General features: G+C 37.0%; 1 protein-coding gene across 5 annotated transcripts in view; it reads left to right on the forward strand.

The window, feature by feature from the left end:
* Positions 1–16,601, forward strand: part of UBN2 (ubinuclein 2) — an 87,349-nt gene that overhangs the window by 46,255 nt on the left and 24,493 nt on the right. For 4 of the 5 annotated variants that reach the window (XM_082633184.1, XM_082633182.1, XM_082633181.1 and 1 more), the window contains 6 exons: positions 462–580; positions 1,080–1,193; positions 1,775–1,918; positions 2,652–2,702; positions 4,913–4,955; positions 9,140–10,690. In XM_082633184.1, coding sequence (XP_082489310.1) covers positions 462–580; positions 1,080–1,193; positions 1,775–1,918; positions 2,652–2,702; positions 4,913–4,955; positions 9,140–10,690 — 2,022 coding nt within the window. The remainder of the gene's footprint in view (positions 1–461; positions 581–1,079; positions 1,194–1,774; positions 1,919–2,651; positions 2,703–4,912; positions 4,956–9,139; positions 10,691–16,601) is intronic. The other variant, XM_082633183.1, reaches the window with a different exon arrangement.

Here is a 16,601-nt window from a genome sequence, read left to right on the forward strand (position 1 = left end):
TGCTGGTAGTCACCAAACCAAACTGTGCATTCCAGTCCTCCAGAGCAGGATCTCTTCTTGTGGTACTAGTTCCCCATCATAATGGGGATTAACTGGTAGTAGTTTGCACAGTGTAGATTTTGTTCTCTATTTAATCATTTTATTACAGTTAAAGTGTCCATATAATTTACTGGAGTATTTTTAAGAGTGTAATTGAGCACTATTAATAATTATGCTGAGGCAACAGGCAAAAACTGGGACTCTGCTTGGCTCTCTGGGAAGTAGGGTTATCCTAATTTTATTATATACAGTGTGCATTGTGAAAAGTCAGCATTTTAGAAGAAATGTCCGTATTTGAATATGCTGACATTTCAAATGTGTGATCAATATCTAAAACCCAAATTTCATCTTTTGAGAATCCGCTTGCAAAATAAGTTTTGTAAATATGTTTGAAAAAACTTTCAGTGTTTTTTTTTCCTCAGGATGATCGTTTAAGAGAACCTCTGCAAAAACTGAAACTGGCTGTTAGCAATGTCATGCCTGAACAGCTATTTAAATACCAGGAGGACTGCCAGGCTCGTAATCAAGCTAAGTGTGCCAAGTATGTACCTCTTCTATTTGGACTGGCTTTTGCATTTGAGAAATACTTGTAGCTGTTAGAGATTGGTCTTAAGTGGACTTCATCACCAAGTAGAAATCCACATAAACCACTGAAGTGGTATAATTGAATATATTTTCTAAATGGCAAGTCACTTCCCACTCAACTGCTTTGGTGTGAAAGGCAAAAGGTCTTTTGATTTAGTGTATGATGTGATCAAAGCTAGAGCTGACCCTGGTCAGACATTTCACATGTTGACCTACTTGATTGGTTGAAGTTGGATACAAAAGATAAGTGTTCATGCCTTTATATTAGAGTTTGAAGACCTATTTACCAGAGCGCTTTATAATGCACTTCAAAGTATTATGTGGAAAGGTAGACTCCTCATTTACCCTGTCTTTTGAGTCAACATTCAATTAAGCAATTCAACAAGTATCTAAGGAGCATATTATAGGCAGTGTTGGGTTGAAACTTTGCTTCATAAAATGGTTTTCATTTTTAGGTTTCAAACAGATGAAGAACGAGAAAAAAATGGATCTGAGGAAGATGATGATGAGAAACCAGGGAAACGTGTCATAGGACCAAGGAAGAAATTCCACTGGGATGACACCATTAGGTAAGATTTAACCAAAACCTTCACTTTTAACCAAATAGATGATGCAGAAGTAAGGTTTCTCATAAAAAGAATCGATAGTAAATGGAAAACTAGATAGAAGCAACCAAAAGTTAGTGTGTAGGAAAAATTTTTCAAGAGAAAATCAATTTGGTTCTAATATCCTTAGAGTTCTATCACTTTTATTTACATATAGTACTTCTTATAAGTTAATCTTATTATTGAGTAAGTCATACTGGTTTCAGAGATGAAGTACTAAATATATTTATATAACCAGTCATCTTTCTTACCAGTATTTCTGTACTCCAAGTGGAGGGTTTAGTTGTAGGACTATCCGTTTTAATCTTTGGTGCCTGGATTAAAGGTATCAAAGGAAATTATCTCATATTGGGAATTTGGCTATAGTACACTGAATGATATATGTTAGAAATCATCTATCTTCATGTCATCTTCTGAATTCTTCAGATAATAGTCTTTATTATTGCTATCAGATTTGTGTGCTTTTAAAAAATCTGTTTCAAGCTTAATTTTCTACAATTTTGCAGTCAGATTTATATATAAATATATATTTTTAATCTGTTTAGAACTTTGTTATGTAACCTTGTTGAGATCAAATTGGGATGCTATGAGTTAGAGCCAAATAAAAGCCAGTCTGCTGAGGATTATCTTAAATCCTTTATGGAGACAGAGGTGAAACCATTGTGGCCTAAGGGCTGGATGCAGGCAAGGTAAGAAATATGACATCCTAGATTTTATTTTACTTTTTTATTGCTGTTATTAAAGACATATATACACACATATGACATTCATTTTCCTAAGAACCTAGTGTGTTTAACATTCTTTACAGTCATCTCAAATGATGTCTGCTTTGAAAGCTTCACTCACTTAAAAGACAAAACAATTAGTCACATGGACATAGAGATACACATAAAGGTGATTTTTTTTTTTTTTAACCGACCACTTTTTCTTTTTTGCACGTGAATTTCCTAATAAGAGAAAAGGGGAGGGGGGAAGAAGGTTTTGAACTTTGGAAGGGGAACTTTATATGGGTATCATGAAGATAAGTAACTGAGTACAAGATTTAGAGTGTAGAAAAAGAGGCACAGCCTTAGTGCTATTGAAAATAGTCAATGTAGAGTGGTATCTCTAAAACTAAGTGTAGCCCAGTTTAAAGAGTTAAGTAAAGAATGTTAAAATTAATAGACTTGGCTGTCTCAACCTGTCATCCTAAAGTATTCATCTTAAATCAACAGAAATTTGTTAAAAGATTTAAATAAAGAGGTAATATAACATTTTCCATAAAATAGTTTATTGAATTTACTGTACCATTATAAGGCTTTATTTGGTTAAAAAAAAAAAGCAAGTAGTAGCCTATTGAATATTAAATGATTAAAATGACAAAGTGATTATCATGTTATTATCTGCTGTGGAAAAATAATTGTGTCCTTTTAATTTTTCCAGAATGCTTTTTAAGGAAAGTCGGAGTGTACATAATCATCTTACTTCTGCTCCGTGAGTAAATGCAGACTCCAGATTTCTTCACTTATATTTATTCACATTATGATATTTAGTAAACAAAAATATCATTTATTAAATGCTAGGTAAAATAGAACTTAAACATACATTTATACAATCTCTGTCTTACCACTGCTTTTTTGTTTTTAAAAATCGTTTAAACTGTGGACTCTGTAGACCTCAGGACACATTTATCTATTAAAGAACTTCTCAGGCTAGTCTCTCAAAACTTGAATCCTTAATGTAACATATTGGCCTGAGATCTAGTAGTGAGAAGCCATGTAAACAGGAAGGCTCTGGTGGTTTCCGTTGTTCCTGGACGATCTGCCCTCCCGTTGTTTCGTATACTTTTTCTTTCCCTCTTAATGACCATCTACAAAGGTAATCTGTTAGCCTCATGCTTTTCAAGACAGTTCTGTATATATCCTACCTAGCCTTGCCTTGCAGTGTTTTATTCTACAAAATTAACATACTCTTCATGTCCTTCCCTCTGTCCAAAACTGAATCTTTCATTAATGATGTATTGATAATTAATAAAGAAGAGTCTCTAGTAAAAAGGCAAGTTTTTTCTGTGGTTACATTTTTGGGTGAATACTGGTTAATTTGACAAGGATTTTATTTTTACCTACAACTTATGGCTACTTCTCTATTGCCTAGAAGTGTAGTATTAAGGGTTAATAAAATATAAACTTAGCAAGTCACTGAGAATTTACTGAGCACTCTAGTTCAGTATTCCACTAAGAGATCTGGTTAACGTCTGGGTAATGTTACAAAATTCCCCCTTTCCTTGTATACAGTTGCAGTAGGTGGAATTTTTTACAGCTTTTAGGAAGGACACTTTGTTAGTATACCATCAGAGATGTATTGAGTTGGTGTGGTTTTCAGATCTTGCTACTCTTGTTGTTTTGGGTATAAATTTGGAGTAGTTTGGTTTCATACATTATAGGTTTACTTTGTTGCAGGTGGTTTAGATATCCCAGGGTGGGGGGTATGTATATTTTTTATGCCTTTATATGTATTTGTGTCAATAATATTTCGGGCCTTTAATTTCCCTATAGTTCTAAAATCACGTTACAATTCAAGTATAAATAATTCATTCCTTTAATTCTAAAGCAAGTGTTTACATAGATCCTTTACCTCAGTTTTTATTTTTTTCTTTTTTAGTAGCCTCATTATTATGGCTAACTTTGCGTTTCATTTTGTATCAGAAAGTAGGAATCTGTGTGATAATATGGGCCTGAAAGTCATGAATATTACTGTTGCCTTAACGAAGTTGTAGATTGTAATCAAGATACTTGTTAATTTAATTGATGGCATTTTAACTTAGTGAAGTCGAAATATTCTGACATGTGAGGTATTTTAGCTTTTCAACCCTTTTTTAATCTTCAAACATTTTCCACACTAGTTCCCAAAGGTTCCAAGGATCCATGGTTTTTTTTTTTTTTTTTTTTTTTTTTTTTTGCGGTACGCGGGCCTCTCACTGTTGTGGCCTCTCCCGTTGCGGAGCACAGGCTCCGGACGCACAGGCTCAGCGGCCATGGCTCACGGGCCCAGCCACTCCACGGCATGTGAGATCTTCCCGGACCGGGGCACGAACCCATGTCCCCTGCATCGGCAGGCGGACTCTCAACCACTGTGCCACCAGGGAAGCCCGATCCATGGTATTTTTTATTGCCTTTTTTCTGTCATTTTGAAATTTTTAATCTAAATTATTATGTTAAAAATAATTTTCTTTAAAAACTTGAGGATTTTTTGTTTTGTTTTTTAAACAGTATCTCATTTACAGCCTCTTAGCATGGTTTAATTTGAGCTTAAAGTTCCTTGAAGCTCTTATTCTATAAATAATTACAAATTCTTACCAGTTCTTTGAAATAAGTCTCCTTAGGCAGCTTTGTTAGCCTGTTTTGAGTTATTTTATTTTATTTTTTTGAGTATTTACATTTAATTTTTTAAAAAACTTTATCATCTACATTTCACATTTTACTAATGGTTTGGCCTTTATTCTAGTTAATTGAAATTGGGGAACATGTTGCTGTATATTCACATATAAACTGAGCACTTATATAACTTAATATATAGTTCCTTCAGAGAACTTCCCAAATAGAAGAAATTATTTACCCATATAATTACAAGATTATGTGTTACAATTTCCTAATGAGTGACTTAACTGCCCCTGAAATGGCCTCCTTTTTAATCTTTTCTCTTAGGGCAAAGAAAAAGGTGATTCCTGCACCTAAACCCAAAGTGAAGGTAAGTATTGAACCAAATCTTTAATTAGTGATCATTGGTGACTGTTGAAATACATCCTTATGATGAAAAGGTTATATGGTATTTCACATGTATTTTAGGTACCATACTCTTTTTTTTTTTTTTTTTTTTTAAATTTATTTATTTATTTATTGGCTGTGTTGGGTCTGCGTTTCTGTGCTAGGGCTCTCTCTAGTTGCGGCGAGCGGGGGCCGCTCTTCATCACGGTGCGTGGGCCTCTCACTGTCGTGGCCTCTGTTGTTGCGGAGCACAGGCTCCAGACGCGCAGGCTTATTAGTTGTGGCTCACTGGCCCAGTTGCTCCGCGGCATGTGGGATCTTCCCAGACCAGGGCTCGAACCCGTGTCCTCTGCATTGGCAGGCAGGTTCTCAACCACTGCGCCACCAGGGAAGCCCTACCATACTCTTAAGATGGGTGTTTTCAAACATTGTAAAAATCCTAGAACCATTGTATTTGGGAGAAGAGATGACTTTGTGGCAGTGGGAAATTTATATACATCAGTTAAATTGTAAGGCTTATTACTACTTAGAAATGTTGAATAAAATATGACAAATATCTCTCAGAAGCATCGCTGAGATTGCAAATATAAATATATAAGAGAAATTCCTAAGGCTCAAAACAAAGAAGAAGCTGCCAGAATGTTAATCTGTCACTGAAACTTTAGTTGCCTTTAGGTGCATTTGCTGATTTCCATCACCTTCTCAGAGCACAGCAGATAAGATTTTCTTAGACTTAAATAGGTTGGGAATTGGAATGAAACTCTCCATAAACCTGGGACTCTCAAAGGATAACATTTTTAGTAAAAGAAAGAACTGGAAAAGAAATCCATTCACCAGCGGAAAGACTAAGAAATTTGTGTATCTTGGCCTGGGTTCTGGATTAGGGGAAGAAAGTCCTCCCTGAAATTTTTCTCTGGATTGGGAGTTTAATTTACACAACCTGCATGATCTGGGAAAACCTCAAGCTAAGAAAATAACTTAAAGTTGTTAGATTAGTATTAACCCAGGGCACTGGCAAATCACATTCACTCTTTAATAATGTACCTTCATCCCAGGCCTCAAAGGCTTATCACATATATACTGTGTCAGACATGAGTTTACAATCTGAAAATACAGAATACGTGAGGAAATAAGTTACTGTGAGTGAGTCAGCGGAAACAGCCAACAGAATTAGACCCCTAAGAAGGGCAAGTGATGGATTTATTAGATTTAGAACATAAAGTAACTTAAGTTTTTTAATATTTAAAAAAGTAGAAGGGGGGACAAAAAATATCCAATCAAAGTAGACAAAGCAGAGTTGAACCAAGCATAACCTCTAGAAGTGAAAGCTATAATCATTTGAAATTAAAATTGTAATGAAAGCCCACAACTTGTAGGTTTTAGACTTTTCCCATAGCCTTCATCTCTTTGAATAGAGTTTCTTTGCTTGTGAGGTTAGGGCCAGAAGGTCAATATTTGCTACTCCATGGTCTTCTTAATTTATCGTATTAGAGGCTCTTTGAATGCAGATTAAATAGTCTTCTTTTTCTTAGTTAACCTGCTTTGTCTTCTAATCCAAATAATATGGAGCCAGTATTTCATTAAATCTATTGAGTTCATGCTTTGTTTTGACATTTGACTTTATTTTTAAACTCCTAATACCCACCATAAAGTGTTGGTTAAATTTTGATACATCTATTTAAACGTATAATTTACCAGAATTCTAATAATGGGTGTGCTGGGATGGTACAGGGGAATTATCTGTTTTGTTCCTTTCTTCGTGATTAAATTACCCTTTCCTTTTCCCCAAATGGAAAAACTGTATTGCGGATATGGTTTTTTCCTGCCCTGCTGACCCTTAAATACCTATTTCAGTTATAAAGGTAATATAAGGAAATGCTTACAGGAGAAAATGCAAACAATACAGAAAAGTAAGAAGGAGGAAAGTAAAAGTATCCAGAAATTTCTTCTCACATAGAATAAAAAGCTCCTAACTTCCTGGTACACATCTGCCCTCCCTTCTTCTGGCTCTCTGTCCCTGCCTCCCCTCCTTCTTTCCTTCCACCCATTCATCCATCCATCTAACCATCTATCCATCTGCCCATCCAGTCATTTATTTATCCAGATTGAATTAACATTTTATATAAATGGAATAACCTGCTTTTTCGGCTCAAATATATATCCTGAACAATTTACCAATGTAAATCTACACAGTACTCTCTTGGCTGGATTTACTGTTATTTTTGTAAAGAAAAAAATATTAAAGAAAAATTAATAAAGAAAGTTACTTAAAATGGCAATTTTATACTGGTAACAGTCCCAATATTATTTTGATACACTCCCCCACCCTCAGTTTCTGTACTTTTTATAGTAATGCAGCTTTCACTAATCATGTAATTGGATGGCATGTCAGTGCAGTCATGTCTCATCTGCATTAGCTGTTCATCTTAGCAGACAATTTTGACCTTAATGTAGTTACGCTACAGACTTCTAAAAGGTATTGAGGTTTTCAATCACGGCTTTTTAGAATAGACGTTTAGAGAAATTGCGAAGAAAGAGCGTAGTGGCATTCTTAACAGAAATAAGAATTTATTATTCTTATTTACTGTAATGCCTTAGAAAGTAGGTGGTAAAGACCCTTTCTCTCCATGCTTACCCCACTGTAGTTAGAGTAAGTGCTCTCATGGCGTAAATTAATGTATAGTATAAGGGTTTAGGTTTATTTGGATTTGTCTGTTTTTAGGAAACTAATTGAAACTTTGAAAAGATTTTTATGTAGTTTTGTTTCTTCTTAATCTTCAATATAAAATGAGTCATGTACTTCATATTTTTCTTAAGAGAAAGATACTTTTTAAATTCTTTTGCTCTTTGAATATTTTAAACTGTGCCCTAATTCTCATATCTCTTCCTTGAATTTTAAGGAAGTTAATTTTTTTTGAGGAAACAGAAAATATTCTCTCTTAGGTATTCCAAGTTTTAATTCCTAATACTCTTGCTTTCTTAGCATAGTGCCTTGCTCATAGTGAATATATGTGGAATAAATTACAAATGACTTCTACCATAATGAATAGAAAAGGTAATTTAAGTGTGCTTGAATTGAATCTTCTGCCAGTTTGATGTACCAGTTTCTCTATGCACTGCCTATGGGTAGCTGTAGGACAGGCATACAAAGAGGCCGAAATGCAAGGAAGCAGAGTGAGGGCCAGTATCGTAGCAAACCATACTATACGAGATGGGTAGAATCTTTTTTTATATATAATTAACTTATTTTTATTATTTATTTTTTAAATTTTTGTCTGCGTTGGGTCTTTTTTGCTGTGCGCGGGCTTTCTCTAGTTGCGGTGAGAGGGGGCTACTCTTCGTTGCGGTGCACAGGCTTCTCACTCCGGTGGCTTCTCTTGTTGTGGAGCACGGGCTGTAGGCTTGCGGGCTTCAGTAGTTGTGGCACACGGGCTCAGTAGTTGTGGCTCGTGGGCTCTAGAGCGCAGCCTCAGGAGTTGTGGCTCACGGACTTAGTTGCTCCCTGGCATGTGGGATCCTTCCAGACCGGGGCTCAAACGCATGTCCCCTACATTGGCAGGCAGATTCCTAACCACTGCGCCCCAGGGAAGTCCCTGGGTAGAATCTTAAGATAAAGGCAGAGGGACTTCCCTGGCAGTCCAGCACTTAAGACTCTGCACTTCTACTGCAGGGGGCTCGGGATCAATCCCTGGTCGAGGAACTAAGATCCTGCATGCTGCACGGTGTGGCCAAAAAATTTAAAAAATACAAATAAAAAAGATAAAGGCAGAAGTTCTCCTAGATATAAGGAAGATAAAAAGAGAATAGTCTCGGAACAAATGGATTCAGAATAGTATCTGAAGATCTGATAGAGGTGGGTGAGGGGAGAGGAGGTTTCATTAGTAACAGACCTAGTATATGAATGTTCCTTTGGCTTGGTTTTAAGCCTTCTTAGAACGGCTTACTAAGATGTGGCAGCTGTGTGCAATACATCAGATACTTTGGCTTTTGAGGACAGTTCAGTTAGGAGCTCTACCCTCTGGAAAATTATTTTGGTTTTTACAGTCTCTAAATAAGATTTCTAGTAGAATTGTAATTATGAGAATTCCTTTGTCCTTTAAAATCTAATACTTTGTAATTTTTGATTTAATCGTTTTTGTTTTTCCAACATAATGCTGTTCATGCTAGGAGTGTAGTCCAAAAAAGGACCAGAAAGCTCCTGCATCCTTGGTGGCTTCAGTTGGTGGCCCTTCAACGAGCTCTAGCACATCTGCTGTGGCCTCCACCAGTTCTAGCTCTACACCAGCCCAGGAGACGATCTGCCTTGATGACTCACTAGATGAAGAACTTTCTTTTCATCCACCTGCACTGGATCTTGTTTCTGAAGCTTTAGCTGTTATCAACAACGGGAACAAGGGCCCTCCAGCTGGCTCAAGGATAAGTATGCCAACTGCAAAACCTCGTCCAGGACTGAGAGAGGAAAAATTAGCAAGTATCATGAGTAAACTGCCACTGGCTACTCCCAAAAAACTAGATTCTACTCAGACCACACATTCATCAAGTCTTATTGCTGGCCACACAGGGCCAGTACCAAAGAAACCCCAGGATTTAGCTCATACTGGCATCTCTTCAGGCCTTATTGCTGGTTCTTCAATTCAGAACCCTAAAGTTTCCTTAGAACCTTTGCCAGCCAGGCTACTTCAACAAGGACTACAGAGGTCAAGCCAGATTCACGCTTCTTCCTCTTCACAGACCCACGTCTCCTCTTCTTCCCAAGCCCAAGTTGCTGCCTCCTCTCATGCTCTGGGAACATCAGAGGCCCAAGATGCTTCTTCGTTAACACAAGTAACAAAGGTGCACCAGCATTCAGCTGTCCAACAGAACTATGTGTCTCCATTACAAGCAACTATTAGTAAATCACAGACCAATCCAGTGGTGAAATTAAGTAATAATCCCCAACTTTCCTGTTCATCCCCACTTATTAAGTCTTCAGATAAGCCACTTATGTACCGCCTTCCCTTATCTACTCCCCAACCTGGAAATGGTTCTCAAGGGTCCCACTCCCTGGTTTCTAGGACAGTACCTAGCACCACTACCTCCAGTAACTATTTAGCCAAGGCGATGGTGTCACAAATCTCCACGCAGGGTTTCAAATCTCCCTTCTCAATGGCTGCATCCCCAAAACTTGCCGCATCTCCGAAACCTGCCACGTCTCCTAAACCCTTACCCTCACCTAAGCCTTCTGCCTCACCCAAGCCCTCTCAGTCAGCTAAGCCTTCAGTATCAACTAAACTTATTTCTAAATCCAACCCAACTCCCAAACCTACTGTATCCCCAAGTTCTTCCAGTCCAAATGCACTAGTGGCCCAGAGTAGCCACTCTAGCAGTAACAACCCAGTCCATAAACAGCCCAGTGGAATAAACATCAGCAGACAGTCTCCTACCTTGAATTTATTGCCCTCTAATCGCACTTCAGGCCTTCCATCTACAAAAAATCTTCAGGCCCCTCCAAAGCTAACAAACTCATCATCCACTGGAACTGTCGGCAAGAATAGCTTGAGTGGAATTGCAATGAATGTACCGGCCAGCAGAGGTAGCAACCTTAACTCAAGCGGAGCTAATAGGACTAGTCTATCTGGGGGAACAGGAAGTGGAACACAGGGTGCTACTAAACCGTTGTCTACTCCACATAGACCATCCTCTGCCTCAGGGTCGTCAGTGGTAACAGCCAGTGTGCAGGTATGTATGTTAGATACATTCACGTGATAAAGTGTAAGATGGTGTAATTTCTCTTGTGAGTCAATTTAATGACTTTATTATAATATCAGTTGTTTATGATGACTTCTAACTTATGGATGTTGACATCACAGTGATGGAGACACCTGGGAATGAAATTTTTGTTGGGATGTGGATTTTTTTTATTACATGCTTACTTTCAAAATTTTTAAAAAACACAAATAAAATGCATATTTAAAACTGTACCTTACCAAAGTCCAGAACAAAATAGTCACTTATGATTTTAACATACCTTCACATGTCTCTTCTTTTCCCCATCCTAGTCCCCTTTCTCCTGCCAACTTTCACAATTTTGAAATCTCACTGCTGTGGCCTCTCCTGTTGCGGAGCACAGGCTCCGGACACGCAGGCTCAGCGGCCATGGCTTACGGGCCCAGCCGCTCCATGGCATGTGGGATCTTCCCGGACTGGGGCACGAACCTGTGTCCCCTGCATCAGCAGGTGGACTCTCAACCACTGCGCCACCAGGGAAGCCCCATAATTCTTTATTTAATAAAATTTAGACATATTATTTTTTTCCTCTAACCATTTGTCTTTCGAATAAAATTTTTATTTTGCACAAATTTTACAGTTATTCATATATAATTCTCTGTCAAGTTAGTGTCAGTAATCCATTTATACCACACTTTCCCCATTTGTGAGTTTTTAATTTAAGTTTATCTCTCATTTAGCAGGAGTACCTAATTCAAGGAATCTTTTCAAGAAGGCTAATGTGAAAGCTGTTTTACTTCAGCTCTTGCATACCTGATAATTTCTGTGCTGCCACACTTGAGTTGATAAAGACTTCTTGGGTCACTAAATGTCTCACTCCAAGTTTTGTAAATACTGCTCCACTGACCCTTACTTACTAATTAAGGTTATAAAAAAGTATGAGGCAATTCTGACTTTTTGTTCCCTTATAAGTAATGGGTTTTCTCTGCCTAAATGCTAATCGCATTTTCTCTTGTTTCTTGAAAATCAAGTGTTCCCAGATAATGGCTAGGTTTATCTAGTTTTCGTTAATTGTGTACCTAGAAAAATGGTAACATCTTTCAATCTCAGACCTGCCCATTTTTTCAGCTCAAGAATATTTTGTTCTATTACGGGTCCGATTATGTTTTCTGATCCATTCGCCTAGGTTTTTTGAGAACTCTTTATCACTCATATATTCCATCTTTCTGCCTTTCATATCATCTTCTCTGTTATTGTTTTCATCTATCTGCCACTTCTTTGTATTCTGAGGCTTTCTCAAATTTGTCCTTCACTTTACTGATTTGGTTTCTTTAACTTTTTTTTCCCTTCCCCTGAAACATAATCCATGTTCGCAATAGGTAAAATTCAGAAAAAAAGAAAATAAAAGCCACCCATCATCCCACCAGTGTTGATATTTTCCTGATAACTTTTTTAGACTCTTCAAGAAAGTGGATTTTACATAATATTCTGTTTCATAAGAAGCTTTAAAAAAATATAACATTTTATGATGTTATTTCTTAGATTCTCAGTTATTCTTTGAAAATATGACTTTTATTGATTTCTGAAATTCTGTTGTCTGAGAAAGTGCTCTAACTTTGTACTGCCTCTTACTTATGTGGAATAGCAACATCTAATGAAATATGTTTCCCCTTGGTGTTTGTAGAGGTTCTCTGCTATTCAGTACAAGCTAAGTGTTGGTATTCAATATACACTTAAAACCCAAATCATCACTCTGCCTTTACTAAAGTAGGCTTAGGAATGAATGAATTCTAGAATTCTAATATAGAACAAAATTCAGTTAACTGATACTTCATTTACTGAAATCTGGGATAAATAGATGTTTTATCTCTATGATTTTGCTTTTATCAGAAATAAGAAAAAAAAACCGATTAGGGATTGTATGTTAAAATTTAAGTTATAACTAAGGTCTAGGAGTTAGTCCACATTCCTGTTTTATTATCTTTATTAAAATGTTGACTGTTTTTGAAATCAATCTTTAATTTGATCACAGGAGTATGTGAGAGGATTATAACCGAAATGGCAGTTCCGTGCCCCAGATCCTCCTTCCTAGTGTCAGCTACTTTTAACTCTTAGCTTTTTCTCTTGTGTTTTTTAAAAATTGTGTTTTTAAAAAATAAGAATGAATGGAAGACTGTTTATTTCAGTTTTATCTTTCAGCTTCTCATTGTGATAAATAAGGCTTTTAGCTCACTTATACCTTTCCCATTTTCTTCAAAGACTAAAATTACAACTTTTGGTTAAATCTGTGACTATGTAAAATATTGTCTCTGTTGAGCTAAGTGTCATTAACTGTGGTTTCAATGATAAATTTTGGACTTTTTTCCTGTAGTTAAAAATTGCTTTTTTTCCACTTGCTTTGTTTTCTTTGAATTTAAAGTTAAATCTCCCTCTATCTTTTGTCATCTCCAGAATCTATCAGTTCCTTTTTTTTTTTCTCCTGGAAACCTTCCTATATTTGATCATTTACCCCTGAAGAACAACTTGGTTTGTTGTTTACCAGTTGGTTTGTTGGCAAGGAAACTACATGGCAAAATTTGTGTTTCTAAAATATAACTACTTCCTCCCTGGTTTTCTTCCTCTCCGAAATGGCTTTATGATTTGGAGACCTTAGTGTTCGTGCCTTCATATTGGATCCTTTTTGTCTTTCTTATTGGTTTGACTGAGGAAAAGATCAGTAATTGAATAAGGTTATTTCTAACTTTTGGTCAACCTAAGATTCTTTTTTTTAACATAGCATCTCACTGAAATCTTACCAGCTACCTTGTGGCCTCTAGATCCTATCCTTCTAGCTGGCCAGCACTAAAAACAGATTTCCTATCTATGCCTATAAACTATTTGGCTCCTTTGTGAAAGACATCTTTAGCTGTTTGCAGATGTGAAAATGACAGGTCGTGAGGTTAACAAAAGTTAAAGTCTTTCTGGGTTCACATTATTATCTCCACCTGCTTTTTATTAACTTGCCACTCAAGGCTTTCCTGTTCTTTCTTGCCCTTCAGCTTATTGATTTTCTGTGAATCCTGTCTTTGCCACTTTATAATTCCCAAAATAATTCACTAAGCAAATGTTTACTAAGTGTTTAATGTGTGCCAGGCACTCTTCTAGGTGCTGGGGAAATGGGGTGAATCAAGATCCCTCCTCTCATGGGGCGTATATTCTAGGTAGGAAGATAAGCAAAACACAAGTATTTAAAAACACTTTAAGCGCTATAAAAGTAAAATAAAACAGTCATATGATAAAGTGTGATTGCTACTAACATGGATAAGGGAGATGGAGAAGGCCTCTTTGACGAGGCAACATTAGAGCTGAGAATTGCATGAGCAGGAGCCAGCCATTTGGAGAGAAGAGCGAACAGCCCAGGCAAGAGGGGGATGGTAGATGTGAAGACGCTGAGATAGGAAAGAGCCTGAGGACGTGCAGGCCTGCATGGCTAGCCAGTAGGGAAGGATGGGGAGGTGAGGGGATCAAAGATCAACTCCAAACCATGTGATGGAGAACCTTGTGGGCTACAATAAGGGCTTGGGCTTTTACTTCTGTTCAGTGGGAAGCTGTTGGAGGGGAGTGGTATGGTCTGATTTATATTTCAGAAGATCACTCTGGGTGTTGTAGAGAATGGGGGGCAGATGTACTCACCAAAATGAAACACGTCGTTAAAAGAAAAATGTAATACCCACCACAGGAAGAGCAAGGTGCCCGTTCATATTTTCCCCTAGGAATGAAATGTGGAGGTCATGGAAAATATTTTTGATTATGGGGCATTATCCCGAACTATTTGCCTACTTCATGTCGACAGTTTCTCCTGTGTGCTTCCGGATGCTATCAACAGTGGGATATCCCACTTCTGAAAGGTCTCCACCTTCTATGAGAGAAAAACTTACAAATGCCCATATAACATTTAGATAATCTGGTGTTTCACTTTAGCTTTATAAACAAAAGTGGTTATGGAAGGTTTTTAAAAGTACAGAATGTTAGATAGTTATGGCATGGTGCCATTTTTTATTGCTAATACACGTTACTTAATTGTGGAAGTTGCCCTAATTTGCATTTGCTGTCAGTTTTAATGCTTCCATTAGCCTCCTCCAGAAAAGCATAGGAGAGTTCTCCTTATTAGCAGTGTTTCATGTTCCTCACTAGGGGGGCTCCGCTTGGGGCACATGGCCTTGGAGTGTGTTCCCCATATTATCCTGAGACTAAAATAGAATTACAATTAAAAAGAAGAAAGAACGCTTGTTAATTCTTAAATTGATGCTGGATCCTTTTTTTGCTTCAGAAGCATTGTTGTTTCTAACTTAGTAATTCTTAACTAAATCACCCATTTTGTATATCATGGTGGGCACAGTAGAGGGGAAAGACTGGCAGTAAGAAAAATAGTCAAGACCAAGCGTAAAGTGATAAAGATTTGTACTTAAGTGTGGGAGGAAGTTGCGATTAAAAAAAAAAAAGATATCATGTTGCCTGTGAGCTCATCTTGTTCTTCATTTCATGATGCTTAAAAACTAAGGTTTCAAGCCAGAGTGGTGGGAAGGAATGAAACTACTGATCCTAGCGTTTAACATATACGAGAAGGAAGTGATTGTAGCAGATAATGAGTTCAATTCTGGACATGCCAAGTTGGCGAGTGTTAGATATCCAAGTGGAATTCTTCACTAAACCGTTAGCTAAACAGGATTGAAACTGAGATGAGAGGTCAGAACTAAAGGTATAAATCTGAGAGATAAATAAAGGAGATAAGGGAAGGCTATTGGAGAACCAGTGGAAAAACCAGAATAGAAAGCTTTTGGAGGATGTTCTTCATTTTTTTTGTTCAGCAGTGGTGTGGACCATTAAGTGTATAAATATATGATGTAATGTGGCATTTTTGCATGGGAAAATCACCTACCTTGTTATCATACATTAACTAAGAAATAAAATGATTAGCCCTTAATAATATTTACTGGTAGAAGTAATCAACATACAAAGTAAAACTGACCATAGCTAATGCTTGTTATTGATTAACAAATATACAGAGAATTCAGTTTTCTTGACCAAATTTAGAACTGTAAAGTTTTTTACCACAGAAATTTTGAGTTGATAAAATAAAGCTACAAAATTGCAGAAACTATAGTAGATAATGTCTGATACTGAGAAATTTTGATTATAATCTTTGTTGGTAAGTACACATAAAAAAAGTCAAAATGGGAAAAAATTATTAAATTGCTTTATAGAAAAGTGTTCAAAGAATTAAATTAGCCTAATAGAGTATATTTAAGTAATTTGTCAATGAAAGCTCATCAGTGCTAGCATATTTCTAAACATAAACATGGCATCAAAGCCCAGGTCCAGGAGCGTCAAAACACTCCCTAATTTACCTTTTGCATTAGGAGTCTAAGTTCAAAAAAGTAGTGGAATTGGAAACCTCTTTCAGGGGTTAACGAAAGGCTAGATAATGTGGAAAAAGGAGGCTGTCATTCAGCAAGTTTGATAATAAAAGGAAGATACATAAGTCAGGATTTTGCTAGGAGTTAGGGAAGAGCCAGGAATAACAGCGTGGTTGTAAAACAATGTAAGAGGACTCTGTATTTGCGAAGGCAGAGGAAATACGGAAAAGGTGCAGTGCTTGACATTTGTCCCAGAAAGTTCTGCATGGGTGGGATTCATGGCATAGGTCAGGTGTTCAGCTTCTGAGGAAGAGGCAGGTAAGGCTAATGATGAGGAGGACACAGGATGGCTGTTACGATGAAAGTACAGGGTATCAAGTTGGGGGATCTGAGAGAGTTATAGTCTAGAACAACAGCTGCAGGGATTGTGTCAGAAAAGATTGTAAGACAAACAGTAAAATTACAGAGCATTTCCAGAGACCATATTGAAATTATATGGAATTAATTACCAGTGTCAGATCTAGGGG

The sequence above is a fragment of the Mesoplodon mirus genome, assembly GCF_964341445.2.
Source record: "Mesoplodon mirus genome assembly, chromosome: 9".
Classification (NCBI taxonomy): Eukaryota; Metazoa; Chordata; class Mammalia; order Artiodactyla; family Ziphiidae; genus Mesoplodon; species Mesoplodon mirus.